The 18,873-nt window shown below is 43.9% G+C and overlaps 1 protein-coding gene across 1 annotated transcript in view; it reads right to left on the minus strand.

Annotated features, from left to right (window-relative positions):
* LOC117421956 (TOG array regulator of axonemal microtubules protein 1-like) overlaps positions 1-18,873 on the minus strand; it is a 34,051-nt gene that overhangs the window by 12,158 nt on the left and 3,020 nt on the right. The window contains exons 2-5 of the mRNA XM_058988190.1: positions 13,164-13,332; positions 9,207-9,329; positions 8,020-8,346; positions 2,187-2,303 (exon numbers count right to left, since the gene is read on the minus strand). Coding sequence (XP_058844173.1) covers positions 2,187-2,303; positions 8,020-8,346; positions 9,207-9,329; positions 13,164-13,332 — 736 coding nt within the window. The remainder of the gene's footprint in view (positions 1-2,186; positions 2,304-8,019; positions 8,347-9,206; positions 9,330-13,163; positions 13,333-18,873) is intronic.

An 18,873-nucleotide genomic window follows, 5' to 3' on the forward strand; every position in this document is an offset into this window, starting at 1 on the left:
CACTAAATGGGACAAACACCCAATCGAAACCCTGCATGCTGAACTCTACAAAAACATCCTACAGGTGCAAAGAAAAACACCAAATCATGCATGCAGGGCAGAATTAGGCCGTTACCAACACTCATAATATAAAGAAAAGAGCACTAAAGTTTTGGATGCACCTAAAGAAAAGTGAATCAGACTCCCTCCAGTATGAGGCCATGCAAACCCAAGAGCTCAGCCCTGAAAAGAGTCCTCTAAGCCAGGCTGGCCCTGAAGCTCACTGCACTGAACCCAACTAATAATACTAAAACAAACCAGCTTCAGGGCAGCACTGCTTACCAGCCCCCAATCAGAGTCAACCAAATTATAAAACTAACCAAAAACTGCTATCTGAAACATTGGGACACAGAAACAAAATCTCAAAATAAACTGGATTGTTATCGGGCCCTAAAAAGAGATTACACTCTGGCAGAGTATCTCTCTACTGTCAGAGATACAAAGCAGAGGCAGATCCTGACCAAGTACAGGCTCAGTGACCACAGCCTGGCCATTGAAAAAGGCCGTCACCGGCAGACCTGGCTTCCTAAAGAAGAAAGCTCTGTGGTCACTGTGAGACAGGAGAGGTTGAGACAGAGATGCACTTCCTTCTTCAATGTAAGAAATACTCGGAAAATAGACAAACTTATTTTAAAAAAATTTGCAAATTCCCTCCCAAACTTCCCAAACATGACCAACCCTGAAAAAGTCCCAATCCTCCTGGGAGAGAGAGAAGCACAGCCCAACTAGCAGCCCAGTATGTGTCTGCATGTCACAGATTGAGGGACACACAATGAGAGCTCTGCACAGAGACACACACACACTTATGTATATACAGTATGTATGTTGTTGTGTATGTAGGCATGTATGTATTAGGTAAATGCTTATTGTCCTGATACATGTTTATTGTTAGTAGTGATATGTGTTTTTTTTTTTGTTTTTTTTTTTTTTTTTGGTTTTGGTTTTGTTTTTTTTTTTTTTTACTGTACTTTATAAATCAGTTTGTTTATATATATGTATTCATGATGCATTGTATATATACATGTCTGTATTGTATAATTGCTTTGGCAACACCTGCTATTGTAAGTCATGCCAATAAAGCACCATTGAATTGAATTGAATTGAATTGAGAGAGAGAGAGAGAGAGAGAAGAGAGAGAGGAGAGAGAGAGAGAGAGAGAGACAGAGAGAGACAGAGAGAGAGAGAGAGAGAGAGGAGAGAGGAGAGAGAGAGAAGAAGAAAGAAAGAGAGAGAGAGAGAGAGAGAGAGAGAGAGAGAGAGAGAGAGAGAGAGAGAGAGAGAGAGAGAGAGAGAGAGAAGAAGAGAGAGAGAGAGAGAGGAGAGAGAGGAGAGAAGAGAGAGAGAGAGAGAGAGAGAGAGAGAGAGAGACCAATGGCCGTTTTCAGAAGCAGCATTTAAACACTCGCTTAAGTGTGCTTTCTCAGCAGGGGTGGAGGGGAACACTAACACAAGGTTGTTTGAATAATAAGAAGAAACTACACTGGAGAGCCAATGCCCATGCAAGTGTGCACTCTTCATGTAAAAAAAAATATTATCTGTTAAAAGGCTCACTCAAAGTTCAAAACTGACACCCTTTAAATTAAGTATAAATGCAGAACAGCACACAGTGAACAGGTTTATTTGTTCTGGCTGGAACCTTGCTTAGCCCTGGTCTATCCTCACACTTGCTTGCTAGTACTGTACAGACTTGATCTGATATTAATGACCTATGCCAAGTATTTAATGGAATGTCCCAAGTGCAAAAGCATAGCATGAAACAACTTATCAGCTATTAGTGTGTGTCTTGCAAGTTACGCACATACACAGATACAGTACATACCTCTTCATAATCAGGCTGCCTAATCTTGATTATTCTGGCTATGGGTCTATCCTAATACAAAAAAGATCAAAAAGGCTTGTTGGGCTTGCCAGTAGTTAGATATTTATGACTTAAGCATCCTAACAAAACCTCAATACTTTAAAATCAGCTCAGACATGCACACACTCACACTCGCACTCACACTGACCTCTTCATGGTCAGGTTCATCATCCTTCACGTCCAGCTCAGACAGGTCCAGCGCGAGGCTCTTCTCTCCTCCAGACTCCTGGGTCCCCCCTGCCTTCTTGGGATCCCTCCCTCCTCCGTCAGCGAGGCTGGGTAAGCAGGCCCCCCTTGGGATGGGGGGGCACCGGCTTGGTCCCATTAATGCCGCGACGGGAGGAAGGTGTTCGAACCAGAGCAGGTTTCAGGGGGACTGGAGAGTGCTTCTCCTGGGTCATGTCTACTGTGGGACACAGAACAATCCATTGGTTGGACAAGGATGATAAGTCTACAGTAGTACAGTATACACACACTTCAGACAGTGCCTTCATCAGCAAGTTCTTTTTGACTCTGCAAGTCCGTGGGAGTAGCACTGTGTTCCTTGGCTTCATGTAAAGATATTGCAAGTTTTGTAACGGGGGTAACAAGCGACAGGACGCTGCCAGTGTTTGATGATTAAATCTGGGGAGCTCTGTGGTGAAAGCGTGGGTTGTTGGTGAAGCCGTTATCATCTTGTAAGATTCAGCTGGCCAAAGCTGAAGGGACTTCTAATGTTTTGTACGTAACTCGGCTTATCCACTTAGGGGAAAAAGAAAGAGAAAAATAAATAGTTAAAAGCTCTAACCCTAACCCCACAGACCTCGTGACTCCTTCTTGTGGTCTTGAGTTCCTCCGTCAGCGAGGCCAGACAGGCTGGGCCCCCGTGGAATGGGGGGCACTGTCTTGCTTGTACTGAAGCCGCGACGGGAGGCTTGGGTTCTAACTAGAGTAGGAATCAGGGAGACTTGAGAGCGCGTCTTCTGGGTCACTTCTACTGTGGGGCACAGCACAATGCATCGATTGGACCATGTCAAGCAAAAAAACGTTTAGACTTACTTAAAGTTTTTTATAAGTTTTGCTTAGCACTTTAATAAAGTAATAACACAAAAAACAAAGACAACAACGACGATGACAACAACGTCAATGACAACAAAGCATCCTTGCCCTTTGATGAAAGACGCTGGCCACCACTGGCTGCTACTCTGAACTGAACAGCACTACCCATTTACACTACCCATAACAAACTGGCATAACCAACCAAAAGCCCCAGGACATAATCTCTACCTGTAACTCAGAGAAAGTTGGGTTTAGTGGTCAAATCACTACACAAGAGCGAGTAGACCTCTGGGTAAATATACCAGCTTATCCACAAAGACATTTCATATCCCTGTGCCACCCAGCTGTGAACCTGAAGAAGCAGGATCCTCGCTAAAGTTATATTTCTATGAAGAAAGAAAGAGAAAGACGAGAAAGAAAAAGCTCTCTCACAGACCTCGTGACTCCTTCTTGAGGTCTTGAGCTCCTCCGTCAGCGAGGCCAGACAGGCTGGGCCCCCGTGGAATGGGGGGCACTGTCTTGCTCGTACTGAAGCCGCGACGGGAGGCTTGGGTTCTAACTAGAGTAGGAATCAGGGAGACTTGAGAGCGCATCTTCTGGGCCACTTCTACTGTGGGGCACAGCACAATGCATCGATTGGACCATGTCAAGCAGACAAACGTTTAGACTTACTTAAGTTTCTCATACGTTTTGCTTAGCACTTTAATAAAGTAATAACACACAAAACAAAGACAACAACGACGATGACAACAACGTCAATGACAAAAGCATCCTTGCCCTTTGATGAAAGACCCTGGCCACCACTGGCTGCTACTCTGAACTGAACAGCACTACCCATTTACACTACCCATAACAAACTGGCATAACCAACCAAAAGCCCCAGGACATAATCTCTACCGGTAACTCAAAGAAAGTTGGGTTTAGTGGTCAAATCACTACACAAGAGCTAGCAGACCTCTGGGTAAATATCCCAGCTTATCCACAAAGTCACATCCTATCCCTGTGCCACCCAGCTGTGAACCTGAAGAAGCAGGATCCTCGCTAAAGTTATATTTCTATGAAGAAAGAAAGAGAAAGAGAAAGAAGAGAAAGAAAAAGCTCTCTCCCACAGACCTCGTGACTCCTTCTTGTGGTCTTGAGCTCCTCCGTCAGCGAGGCCAGACAGGCTGGGCCCCCGTGGAATGGGGGGCACTGTCTTGCTCGTACTGAAGCCGCGACGGGAGGCTTGGGTTCTAACTAGAGTAGGAATCAGGGGGACTTGAAAGCGCGTCTTCTGGGTCACTTCTACTGTGGGGCACAGCACAATGCATCGATTGGACCATGTCAAGCAGACAAACGTTTAGACTTACTTACTTACGTTTCTTATATGTTTTGCTTAGCACTTTAATAGAGTAATAGCACACAAAACAAAGACAACAACGACGATGACAACAACGTCAATGACAAAAGCATCCTTGCCCTTTGATGAAAGACCCTGGCCACCACTGGCTGCTACTCTGAACTGAACAGCACTACCCATTTACACTACCCATAACAAACTGGCATAACCAACCAAAAGCCCCAGGACATAATCTCTACCTGTAACTCAGAGAAAGTTGGGTTTAGTGGTCAAATCACTACACAAGAGCTAGCAGACCTCTGGGTAAATATCCCAGCTTATCCACAAAGTCATTTCATATCCCTGTGCCACCCAGCTGTGAACCTGAAGAAGCAGGATCCTCGATGAAGTTATATTTCTATGAAGAAAGAAAGAGAAAGAAGAGAAAGAAAAAGCTCTCTCCCACAGACCTCGTGACTCCTTCTTGTGGTCTTGAGCTCCTCCGTCAGCGAGGCCAGACAGGCTGGGCCCCCGTGGAATGGGGGGCACTGTCTTGCTTGTACTGAAGCCGCGACGGGAGGCTTGGGTTCTAACTAGAGTAGGAATCAGGGAGACTTGAGAGCGCGTCTTCTGGGCCACTTCTACTGTGGGGCACAGCACAATGCATCGATTGGTCAGGGATGAACAGTCTAGCTTTGATAGATAATCTGTGGGTGCATTAAGGAACCAAGTCTCTCTATGAGCAGCTAAGTGAAAGAACCCACTGAAGCAGATTTCATCTGTGATTTGAGAGAGTGGAAAAATTCTCGCTCCGAGTCCTCCCGGTTACTTAACGCACCCCACTAACTTCAGAATCACTCAATCTTAGATTATACAGTGAAGTTTATTCAGCGCGGCCCTTTTTACAACACGAGCCCATTGGAAGAGCGTTGTGTTCATGGAATTGGTTACCAGCTGACCGTGCTGCAAGTGAAAGGCACTCCTGTATCTGTTTCTTCTCATGATGAGCAGACTGCGTGAAGGAACCAAGTACATTAAACAAACTAGTAGCTAGTGAATTCATACCTTTTACCTATTGAAGTCTGTTAGGTTTTTAATAGAACAACAGCACACAAAAACAACAATGACGAAAGCATCCTTGCCCTTTGATGAAACCCTGGCCATTATAGACCGCAGTCTCTTTAACTACTGTTAGAAGAACTACCCATTGACACTGCCCTGTACAGCACTACCCACTGACACTGCCCTGTACAGCACTACCCATTGACACTGCCCTGTACAGCACTACCCACTGACACTGCCCTGTACAGCACTACCCACTGACACTGCCCTGTACAGCACTACCCACTGACACTGCCCTGTACAGCACTACCCATTGATACTGCCCTGTACAGCACTGCCCATTAATACTGCCCTGTACAGCACTGCCCATTGACACTGCCCTGTACAGCACTACCCACTGACACTGCCCTGTACAGCACTACCCAGTGACACTGCCCTGTACAGCACTACCCATTGACACTGCCCTGTACAGCACTGCCCATTGACACTGCCCTGTACAGCACTGCCCATTGACACTGCCCTGTACAGCACTGCCCATTGACACTGCCCTGTACAGCACTACCCACTGACACTGCCCTGTACATCACTACCCATTGACACTGCCCTGTACAGCACTACCCACTGACACTGCCCTGTACAGCACTACCCATTGATACTGCCCTGTACAGCACTGCCCATTGACACTGCCCTGTACAGCACTGCCCATTGACACTACCCTGTACAGCACTACCCATTGACACTACCCATACCAAACTGGCATAACCAGGACTGCATCTCTATGTATAACACAGTTTTTACACTTAGGGGGCAAGTCACTTCCTATCCCTGTGCCACCCAGATGAGAACCTGAAGAAGCAGGATCCTCGCTGAAACTATATTTCTATAAACAAACAAACAAACAAACAAACAAACAAACAAAAACACACACACACAACACACCTCCAGACTGCTGCTTGTGATCCCTGGCTGCTGCGTCACAGTGGCTAGACGGCCGGGGCCCCCGTGGAATGGGAGGCACCGGCTTGCTCTTACTGAAGCCACAACGGTAGGGGGGGGGTCTAACTATAGTAGGGACGGAGACCTGAGAGTTCTTCTTCTGGGTCACTTCTACTGTGGGGGTACAGCACAATGCATTTTGATTGGACAGGGATGATAATTAAATAACCTAACTTAAATAATCTAACTTAAACCTGTAACTTCAGAAAAATCACTCTATCGTAGACTCTAAGGAAATAATTATAAAAAAAAAAAAAACACAGAAGTCAAGCGTTCCACCGCTTCGGCTAGCGTCTTCATTACAGCGTTCCTTTTTATTACTGCACAAGCCCGCTGGAGTAACGTTGTGGCTTCACTGCAAAGATATTGAGAGTGCCTGTTTCTTCTTGAGATGAGCAGATCTCGTGAAGACACATGTTTAGGCTTCATGCTTTTTGTTTGCTTAATTTGCTTACAAGGATTTTAATTGAGCAGATAAACAACAACAACAACAGCAACAAAGTATCCTTGACCTTTTGATGGCTACCACAGGCTGCTTTCCTGAACTGTACAGCACTGCCACCCATTTATACTTTGCAAAACAAACTGGCATAACTAACCAATATCCCCAGGACATAACCTCTAACTCTGAACTGGGTTAATGGTCAAGTCATTACAAAAGAGCTAGGAGACGCGAATAAACAGCATCCTCACTGAAATTATATACCTTATGTCTAAGAACGAAAGAAAAAACAAAACGACAGACAAGAAGAATGTTTTGTTTTTCCTATTAAGCCTTTCCAAAATGAAAAGGATCTTACGGGGCTTGTCAAGCACTCACGGCTTTAGCCGATTGCACTCGACGGCCTCATGTAGTCAAGACCGATTGTATTATCCGTGACCGAGGGGCTTCCTGCCTTATTATTACGCTTCCTGATATTCACACATTACATGCAGCAGCACGCTCGCGCCCGGCTTTGACTGCATCACTGTGAACGACCTTTCGGTTAACGAAGGAACCATTTCATGGTTTGGGTGGAAATGCATTTTGAACGGAGACTGAAGGGAGTGCCGCTTACCATTATAAAATGGAATTGGGTGGAATGGAGCCTTTTATAAATCGCAAATCACATGCTTCAAGGGCTTTGCCTTGCATCTACCAACACACCCAGCAGCCCGTAGCTTCACACACCAATGCCGACTGGTCTGTTGTGCCGTCACCGAGTAGGCAAGGTTATAATAAAACCTGCTTGCACATTCAGAGGGCAATTGCAAAACAATGGAACATTTTATCCAAATGCAAAATGAAACGTCTATCAGAGTCTAGGTGTGTATGATAAAAGATTGGTCTAGGCCGGTGTAAAATCAAGACAGTTGTTGTGTTCAGAGTGCGGCAGACAGACAGGTGGACGCGATCTGCACATAAGGGTGCCCATTTTTTTCTTCTTTCTTAGTGGACACTAAGAAAGACCGAAATGGTGGCGTTAAAAACATTTAATTACATGGAGTGCCTTTGGGAGTGTGTATTTTCTACCAGCACTGAGAGCTGGGAACGGTAATAAAATATCAGTAACGCACTGGAAAGTCCAGAGTGTCAATAGTTTGGATTGTTGCTCTTTCCTCAAAAAAACATTTTGAAAGAAAGAAGGAAACAATGAACGAAACGTGCACGAATGGGGAAAAAAAAAAAAAAAAAGAACGAAAACACAAAAGCTATAAAGACGCTTGCCTTGAGTGTCGTCAGTCCTGGAGCTGGGCAGCCTCTTGCGAGGGCTGGAGTTGGAGGTGCCATCGAGTGGCTTGCTGGGCCAGGTGTTGGAGAAGCCCACGCTGTCCTCCATGCCCTTCCTGGGAGGGGTGGTGTGGAGCTGCCCGCTCCCGGGGGAGGACAGCGGGTACGATGGCAGGATGAAGGCACCTTGTGAGGCGATGCTGCTGCTGCTGCTGCTGCCGCCCCCGGCAGTGCTGGGGCCGGACAAGGTGCGCTCAACGCTGGGATGGCTGTAGAGGCCCCTCTGGGTCTTGGTGGAGAGGTTCAGACTGGCATGGAGGGGTGCTGTGAAACAGGAATCCTTTGCTTTACAACTACATAACTGACCAGTTTGCAGTACATGTTTTTATTGATGTCGTTTCAAATTAAAGCTAACGAATGAAAGAGCTAATTGTTAGAAAGTCATCCTGATTCTGATCCTTGGCTGATCCAGGATCGATATTTAGTTCCCCGCTATATCAGGGATGGGAATAAGACTCCGATTGCATAACAGTTTCACCCACTGCAGGTTTTACTACAAGCTTGGTTAGCCACAGTGTACAGGTAACAAGCATGTGTGTGTCTTATTAAACTAGTAAAACCAGGAATGGATCAAACTGCTATGCAATGGGAGTCTTATTCCCATCCCTGTTGTATGACAGGGTTTATTGTCTAGTAGACTGTGCTCCCCCTTTACAATGCGACCCTGTCACTAAAGCAGAATTGAAACATCTGCGTTAAGAAAGATTTGAGATTGATAGCCACCTCAATCCAAAATCATTCTTAATGAAAGATTTTCTTTATTAAACCACAGATGGTTACTTTTTTTTTTTTTTTTTTTTAAACCAAAAAAAAAAAAAGTTTCATGAATGCATTTCAGTGGAGGTGACCAACTGCGAATGACGTCAATGATGATTTACAAATGAAATTTGTCTCCACACCCATTCAGATTGATACAGGGTCCAGTGCAGATTAATAAATCAAGTTTGCACATCAAAAGGGCAATGCAATGCGCTGACAAATATTGAGCAGTTTGAAAGAACGAACGGTCAAACCACGAGAAATGTCACTTTGTAGAAATCAACGCAGGTCCTCCGAGAGGAGCTGTAACAATGACTCCCTCAGGCTTGCCGCATGCGACGCTCAGAGCAGTTCAAACACTTCACCTTTCTCCAACTGGCTGCTGGTCCCCAAAAACTGCAGATCTGAATCCACACTGCCGCTGCTCCTGGAATACCCGAGGAGACCCTGCTTTCCTGAGATGCGGGGCTGGTGCCACTCTGCTGCACCTAGAACAACACAGGGAACAGCAGCCTGTAACGCTACATAGAACACACTCAACATTCCAGCCTTTTGTGTCAATCAGTGGCAGCCCTCAAAAGTTTCTCGATCACAAGTCAAAGCCACCCCCCCCCCCCCCCCTCCCCTCCCCACCACCATCTTGACACAACAAAGCCACAAACACACTGGCGTAGGTCTAAATCAGTAGAATAAACTTCTATATTAGAATCACGAACATTAGGATTTGGAAACAGCAAACCAACATTCCGCCTTTACAGTTTATGTCAACAGTTTTTGAAGGGCAGATCAAACCGTGCTGGAATTCTCTTAAAAAGCCACGAGCAAACAATGCAGCTCAATTCAAAAGAGAACACAATCAAGCCTGGTCTTGCCCGGAGTTTTAAAAACGCTGTCATCAATTTTGCTTCACAAAGGTCACCGTCCGTATTGCCAAGACTGACTGGGAAATCTTCACGCTAAGCTTCACCTCACTTTTATGGCAGTGCACTACAAACATACATTTGTGATTTTCAGAATATATATATATATATTGTATATATTGTGTGTGTGTGTGTGTGTGTTATACTGTGTTCAAAGTGCTTATTTTTGGACACATCTGCAGTTTATACCACAAAGTGAAAATCTCTCTAAATAATTTAATAAAAACCCTTAAACAGCTTTTCATGAGCTGCTTGCATTCATGTCAATCCAGGCGCTTGGCTCTCCTTTCACGACCCCAGCAGCTTTCCACACCTCTCACCTCCTCAAACAGCAGCATTCGCCTTCTGCTCTGTTCCAGGAAGCATTACAAAAACATGCACACCACATCACTTGCACTGTTGTGCTTTACCGGCGTAAGATATGGTATCGAATGCAAAGGACTACCTTTGTTTAAACCACTATATGTGCCATGTGCTACAGGGAACCGCTTTTGACAGCCCGTCACATTACTGCCACAGGAAATTTCAAACGCCACCGAGAGCCGGAGTCAGCGCTGAACAGACTCGCAGACCTGAAGGAGCTTTGAAAAGAACCAATTATGCTAATGCAGTCAGCTCGGGCCACACACACACACTCTATAATAACATATACATTGGAATGTCACTGTGATCAAACTCTTATTTCCCTCCCGACTCATCAGAAAGCGAGTTATCACTTTGATGTTTTTCGGGGAGAGCATTGCGTTTGACAGCTGCTCAGTTCAGCTCTGTCCCGAATCAATCCTCTGCAGGGCAGCCCTTCAAGAGTAGTATCTTTGTTTTGCAGAACTCTTACCTACGACACTGCAAGCGGCCCCAGGTGGGTAAAGCAGGGCTTCAAAGCCAATTTGTAATTACGTGACCATAGACTGGCCGGCCGCTATTACATCTATTTAAGAGCCGGCTTTTCCAAGAGCCTTCTGCACTCACATCAGCAGTAAGAGAGTAAACTGCTTCTCTGTTAGTCAGAAAAATAATAATAATAATACATCACTGTGTATAAGCACAAGACGTTGGCTGAGATCTGAAAAGTCTAGTTGTGCAAAGCTTCTTTGTTAAATCAATGAGCACGTTTCATCACAATTGGAGAACAGGTTTTAAAAAAAAAAAATGCAAAGTGTAATAATGTTCCTGCCTGCCCCTCTATATCCGTTAGCCTTGCTTGTCTGTGAATGCTCATTAACACGTCTCTGCAAAGCTAGTGACTCCCGAGAAGAAACTGCAACGTGGGGGCGCTCTGTCTAAGAATTAAACTAAAACGTGTCATTCTTGGGAAACGTCTATAGCTTCGAGATCATACTGTCAAGAAAGATAGCAACACAAAAGAGTGCGTGGGCGGGTGTGTGCAGCTCCAAAAATAAATATATAATGTTTGTGGGTGTATAGCTCTACCTGATTGAGTGCAGACTACAAGCAGACGGTGTCAAATATGGTACCAGTAGCCCTGCTGTACTGTAGATTAAATTCTGCGCTATTTGTTTGCTCTAGCTACTGTTAAACAAGCCCCACGTACTTACATTGCTTATACTGACCAAACTAGTCTGAGAAACAGCATGAGACCCACTTAGATCGACTGCAACCTTCAAAGGGTAGGACGACAATAAAAAAAATGACATAAATAAATGAATACAACTGTAGAGCGCTGCACACTTGGGTGTGAATGGATATGCTGCTTGCTGTACAGTAATTGGCAGAGTGGGGATATCTCGACTCTTGTCCCAGAGGACTGCAGAACTCTACCAGAGCTACAAATGCAGCCTCATGATCGCGGTTCTAACATGTTGCTTGTGCAAACGGTAGATGCGCAGGACAGAGCTGTATTTTTACACGACAGAAAAAACAAACAATCTGCTATACTCCCGCTTACGAGAAATAAGAGTCTGTCACGGAGCAGGTATGCCATGGCCCGAGGGCCCTCCTCAACGCTGTGCATCAGAATTCATTTCAAGCTGATGACACTCTTGACACGCTCTGCAGCGAAGCCTGTTTCCATAGAAACGCAGTTTCATTTCGATTGCTTTTCTATTTCTGTTCAGTTGAAATACTGAAGGCTGCGCAGGGGGGAGGGGAGGGGGGGGGGAAGCATCAGGGATATGAAGCCAGTGACAAACCCAGCAACCCTATAAGACAAAACATAAGAGTTCAGGTTGGGTATGGATTCAGTTTGATCAGCCTCTACCCCACCAGGATAAACCACAGCCGGGTTCTTTACAGCCTTTTACAGCACTGAGAAATCACCTTGGATCGCATCAACCACCTGTCCGCGGTTATCCTGGGATCAGCAGTAAAAACAAGCGGTGGATGGAATCCAGGTGCACTACCTGGTGCTGTAAAATGCATAACAGTACTGAGCTGTGGTTTAGCCTGGCAGGGTACAGGTTAATCACATCAGCCCCATGTCCAGTTGCTATTAGCGGTCAGGTTTCTACATCAAAGACTCAGCTGGCTCGCACGTGCCTGCCCTGTAAACAGCGTTCAGGCTTGAAGTGAAACCGGATCCGAATAGCATGATATAAAATACGCATCTGGAACCAAAACACACGATACAAATAACCAAGCCACAGTCACGGGGATCCCAGGACAGCCGAGCGCTCCCGGATGAGCACTGCTGTCCTTTCTTTTGTTCTCTTTAAAGACGTGGCACTTCCTCCAAGTCCAGAAAAAAGTAAATAAACGTCAGAGCTGACTCCACCTAGCACGGAAGCGGTTAGACGTGCCAGGGACCTGTCAGAGAGTGTGTGTCCCGGCAACACTCAGCAGTGAGCTCACACTGTCCTGAGAACAGAGCCCTACACACCCACTGAACTGTGATTACAGTCTGTTAATTATTAACGCCCGACATCGATAGGGGGCGATTTGCTTTCCTCATTGTGTAGCACTGGTCGGTCGGTCGGTCACTTGCTGTACCATAACTATTGCTATCCCTCCGGCAGACCTCCTCCCACCGGACTGCTTTGCAATGCCGCATCAGGTCCAGCAGAATTAGCTCTGAGCAAGGGACCGGTGGCAGCGAATGATTTATGAGACACTTTAAGATGAGGGAACACAAAGACACTTTGTGGCTTGGAACTTGGTTTCAGGAGGCTAGGTTTCAGGCCACTGCACGGCACACCAGGGGAGACGAGGTTTCATACAGCCCAGTTGTCTCAAACTAGGTCTCCCGGTGGTCTCTGGAACCAGGTTTCAAGCCACTGTTCCTGAAAATGTGGCTTTGTGTTCCCTCAGCTTTAGAGGTATGTATTTGCTCCCTTTCCTTAAGATGTTGTTCAGATTAAGAAAGCAGACTAATTAAGAAGCCACAGAGGATAATGGGGTCAAATGAAAGGCAGTGTGGTGTGCAGTAACAATCAAAGAAGGACTTACCAGTGTTTGTCAAAGTGCTTGAATTCACCAGATTCATAGCCTGCACGTTGCCCTGCTTGGCAGATTTCACGGCTGACTTTCTGGTGATGAAGAGGTCATCGTTTGCTGGCATTGTTGGTGAACGCCTCAGTTTAGGAGATTGTGGAACTTCACCATAAATCTGTGAAACCTGTCCAAGGACAATAGAAAACAAATGATTACTAAATACAGTAGGTACTGCAGGTAAACTGGCACAGCGACTGAACCCACAGTGCCCCACCAACCTCCTTGGGATGGTTTGGCGAGAAAAGGACCCCCACACCCCCCAAAAGAAATTATGGTACTTTTAATATTCCTGCAAAATAATAGGTGCTTGTTAAATTCATCTTGGAAGTACTGTTGTTATGATTCTAATTGGTCCGTGGGAAAAAATTCCTGAACACCAGACCGATCTCAGAAAAGGATGTGAATGAACTTAGCAATAAAAAATGCACAGGAAATACATATTCAACAGTTCTTGGAGTAAATACTCTCCTTAATGTTCTCATTTCCATTCAGTCACACATAAGGCTTTTTTAAAGAAGACCTGAAGATTGCCAAGTGGTGCTTAAGAGGACTATTTTCCTGTCCTGTTGCTTGGAAACCAGTGGTAGCGCTGCTGCAGTTACTGCAAACAAAGAACAATCTACAGGAACAGCTTGATAGGCTGCAATTATAGTCACCCACTATTAGCAATTTATAAATGAACTACGAAAATAGATATATGATATACATTTCTGTCAGCTTACTAAAGTAACTAAAAAAACATCTGTTCTCATGCAGCTGTTTCTCTGATGTGATCCTTGCTATCTCTGGAGGTATGTGTAGGGGTTTGGTGGGGTTAGATTCATACATGTATGAATGTTTAATATTGGAGAAGATGTTTGTATGACAAGAATGCGTCTGTCATTTAAAAACGTAATATTTATAAAAAATAAAAAAAAGAAAAGGTTAGAAGCTGAGCAGTTTGAGCATTTTGGCCAAAATGCATCAATATAGAACGATAGATTTTATTTAGTTTAAAAAAAAAACAAACACACACACAACACAACACACTCACACATGGGACAGAACTAGAGCCACAGCGTCCCAAAATCACGTGCCGTTTTGTGTCATTACTGGTGTCTGTTTGCTGTGGTCTTGCGTGTGTCGTTATTCCTGGAAAAGCAGTTCAGTACTCGTGTAAATGTAACTGTTGGGGCACGAGCTTCATACCAACCTGAAACCTGCTTCCGAATACTACACAGGATAGTGAAGACTGAATAAAGTTCAGCACGCGCGTGGGAATAAAGGACGTGTCGTGAAACATAAGCTTGTTCTGCTACCGGCGTGTTGCTTTACATCGTGGTGTATTCAGGGTGTGTCTTTCACACCACATACAGCACAGCAAGACGAACTGAAACCAGACAAGGAAATGCAGGAAAAAACAAGGACAAAAAAAAAACAATTCTCTCCATGTAGCGTATTTCAAATAGGCTTTGGATGCTTTTCTATACCTATTCTTATAGGATGCGTACATTCATGAATTTAAAAACAGCATCTCCTTCATCTATAAAGCCACCTGAGCCACCCCTGTTAAAATGCTAAGACATCACCTTACCCCCTCCCAACGAAGAATAAAGAATATTTATAGAAGAAATACAGAACATTTCTAAAGAGAGTTTGTATATCATCAGCACATGCTTCCCCAGTGCATACCTAATGGATTCCGTTCAGCATTCCACACTAAGACATGCTATATCCCAGGCACTTGCATGCAAACGCATGTCACCAAATCCAACGCATTTTTATAAAACTTTTGCATTCTCGTCTACAAGAAGTGGAAATTTAACAATATTCAAGAGATGAATGTGTTAAATGTCAAAGTTAAAGTAGGTCATTCGGTGATCTTAGCCACTATTAATTGCACTGCCTGCAACCCGACACAGGTATCATACGATTCAGGAATTTTAAATGGGTGCTGTATTGTCTATTGAGCATCCGTTGATGTACTTATCTGTGAACGCCCAACACCAGCATTCGCAGTTACTGTAAGTGAACATGTCAGTAAATGCAGCTGCATAGATATCAGCTACCTTGACACTGTGTGAAGATGTGAAAGGGCAGATCCTGCCTTTGTCGCATAGGGAATGTCGAGATTAATTTGGAAACGTGATCCCAGCTCATTTCCAGAAGATAGTGCTGTATGTAACAAGAGGAACCGGCTTCCAAGAGTGAAATCAAATCCAGCACACCCCTGCCCTGAGCCAGTGCACTCGTGTATATGAAGCTAGAAATGCAGCTGCCTCAAAGAATGAAAAACTAGCTCAAGTAACTGTTTCACTTAATAGCTATACTAATAACATACCAATAACTGACTCTGTAATCATTTACCGTTCGTTTTGTTTTAAGAAATGCCTTGCTAAGAACTACACTTTAGTATTAATTGAATTTATTTTTTATTTCATTATTATAGAATAGAATATATCAGTATTATAGAATAGAATTTAACTTTTATGTGTTAACTTTGTCTTTTTTTAAATTATTATTTCTCAAAAACCTAATGTGTGTAATCTTATAACTAAGATCCTCTGGCAACCCTGTATCCTTTGTTTTTCCCCCACTGGTATTTGGTTATTACTTGTGATTTCTGTGAAATTACATTTTGAGTGCAAATTGCATTATATCACACCTCTGCTATCTACAGGGACAGCATAGTGCAGAACATGGCTTAACTGTGTACAAACAGCTGTGATTAATCTACTCCCAGTTCAAAGTCACAACTGGCCTCTAAACACCAATAGAAAAGAAGGAAAAATAATGTGTCCACAATAAAGAATGAATGAATGGGAGTTTTAATCTCAGAGTGTGTGACAAGGTCTCTCCCCAGTGCAGAGGAGTGGTATCATAGCAACACATGAATATGTATGAAGCAGCAGCTCTCACTGCCTACAGTGATTGAGATGCGCCAATGACAGAACCCATACCAGAACTGTGTGCAGACATTCACTGCCAGCCAGGGTAGCAGAATGCAGAACCCACACCAGAACTGTGTGCAGATATTCACAGGGTAGCAGAATGCAGAACCCACACCAGAACTGTGTGCAGATATTCACAGGGTAGCAGAATGCAGAACCCACACCAGAACTGTGTGCAGATATTCACAGGGGAGCAGAATGCAGAACCCACACCAGAACTGTGTGCAGATATTCACAGGGTAGCAGAATGCAGAACCCACACCAGAACTGTGTGCAGATATTCACAGGGGAGCAGAATGCAGAACCCACACCAGAACTGTGTGCAGATATTCACAGGGTAGCAGAATGCAGAACCCACACCAGAACTGTGTGCAGATATTCACAGGGGAGCAGAATGCAGAACCCACACCAGAACTGTGTGCAGATATTCACAGGGTAGCAGAATGCAGAACCCACACCAGAACTGTGTGCAGATATTCACAGGGGAGCAGAATGCAGAACCCACACCAGAACTGTGTGCAGATATTCACAGGGTAGCAGAATGCAGAACCCACACCAGAACTGTGTGCAGATATTCACAGGGGAGCAGAATGCAGAACCCACACCAGAACTGTGTGCAGATATTCACAGGGGAGCAGAATGCAGAACCCACACCAGAACTGTGTGCAGATATTCACTGCCAGCCAGGGTAGTAGAATGTCCAAAATCTCCAGGGCACAGACTCCACACCTTCCCGGAGCCAAATCATTATACATGTATAGTTCAAAAAGATACAAGTCATAGGCTGTACTCAAGGGGCTAGCCTGTATAAATATGCACACACTTATACCTGGGTTCCATTTCCGAGTTGTATTGTTATTTTTTTTTTCAATCCTGATTTCAATGATTTGTTGTACTCTTGCAGTCTCCAGCAGCATGTGAAGTGTGTCTCTTGTGCTTGTGTGATGTGCCTTACAGCACTCGACACACCACGACAGCTTCCCTAACTCTGTGAAGAAGCTCACGAGAAGGGCTGGGGGCACCAGACCTGGGTTCAATTACAGCAGAACTGCTTGCTGAAATTGCAATTCCAATTTCAATGCTATTTTATTCAATTACAATCCCAGCTACAATTACGCTGCAGTAATTACAACTATGCACTAAACAGTCACATAAACAAGTACCCACATGAACATGCTTACTCGATTTATTCTAAATAACCAGCAATAATCCCAGGTACAAATGGGGGGTCACCGGAAGTGGTTGAAAATACAAGAATGATGATGGAATCAGAAATAAATGTGTAACTGAACTGCAATCAATGATCTGGTTCAACTGCAATAACAATGGCATTGTACGTTCAATCACCGGTAATTAGGATCTGCACAATTCCGATTGGAATTACCCCAGGTCTGAACGGCACCCATGCAGCCGTCCGCCGAGGTGGGTGGGAGGGATTATTTTGGCAGCAGGGGAATATTTAGAAAACGGACCTTTAAAAAACCACTTGAAACACTAGAAATATCAAACAGCTAGGAGGGGAGAGGTGGAGGGGGCGAGGGGGCAAGGGATAGAAAGCTTCTGTACTTTCTGCATTTTGAAACTCGTTACGAATACTGCAGTATGACGTGTTGCAATATTATTGATTCATTACTAGTTTAAGATGTAATTTATATTATATATATATATATATATATATTATATAGCGATGGAAACCTTCACTGAGTTATTTTATTTTCATTTTATTTTTATTTTTTTCTAAGAGAGGATTAACCCAGAAAGGGGTGCTTTGCGTATTCCCTGTATATTTTCCGGATTGTTTGATCTCTGACCGGTGTAATCCTCTATTATTTGTCAGCTCTATCTCGCTCTGTTGCTGTTTCTGCTTCAAACATTTCTGTCAGGCTTCCAGGCTGATGTATTGTTTTTGTTTGTTTGTTTGTTTTTTTAAACACAGGGGCTGCTTCTGAAAAGACTCCTAGAAGCTGAATTTCTGTTGTTTTCAAAAATAAGGGCGAGGGGAATGTGTGCGACTGCAATTTCTTTCCTATTCTGAAACTGTGATTTTTTGAGACCCATATCTCCCAGTTTACTGAACAGGAACGGCTGTACATTTCTAGCGGTCACTTCTAAACGACCTCAATCCAAGAATTCAGCTCTTAGGAGTCTTTTCAGAAGCTCCAATGATTGAAACGGGCATTAGAGATTAAAGCCTGTCAAACAGTGGTCTTTAACCAGAAGAGTTAGAAAGCACACATATTGGGATATGAAATGGGTCAGAAATTAGGATAAATATCCCAAAAATGTCAATTCAGAAACTAAAAAGGATAACTTTTTCACTTATAATGTGGTTTCATTTCCATGTTTTACTGTTTTTGTTTTTTTTGCATTTCCCAATTCAATAACATTATAACAAACTAACCGAACTCATATAAAAATGTAATTGATATTAGGCAACCGACTTTTTATTTGTATTTTTTAAAGTCAGCAAAATAGGTTAAGTGCTGCAAGTTTGTTATCATATTTCTCTATAATGCACAAGTCATTTCTATTTATTTATTTAATTTATTTAATTTGTTAGCAAAAGCATTTAAGCCCTGGGTACAATAAGCTTTTTATTACTATAGTTTATTCTAAAGGCAACGGGGCTTTTGAAGACAGACAGGCAGCTGCAACAGCCAGTCTATCACACAGGATGGGCCTGTTAGATAAACGTATTGCTGTTGTGTTATAATGTGCAAAATCTTTGTATTATT

The sequence above is a fragment of the Acipenser ruthenus genome, chromosome 15 (genome assembly GCF_902713425.1).
Source record: "Acipenser ruthenus chromosome 15, fAciRut3.2 maternal haplotype, whole genome shotgun sequence".
NCBI lineage: Eukaryota > Metazoa > Chordata > Actinopteri > Acipenseriformes > Acipenseridae > Acipenser > Acipenser ruthenus.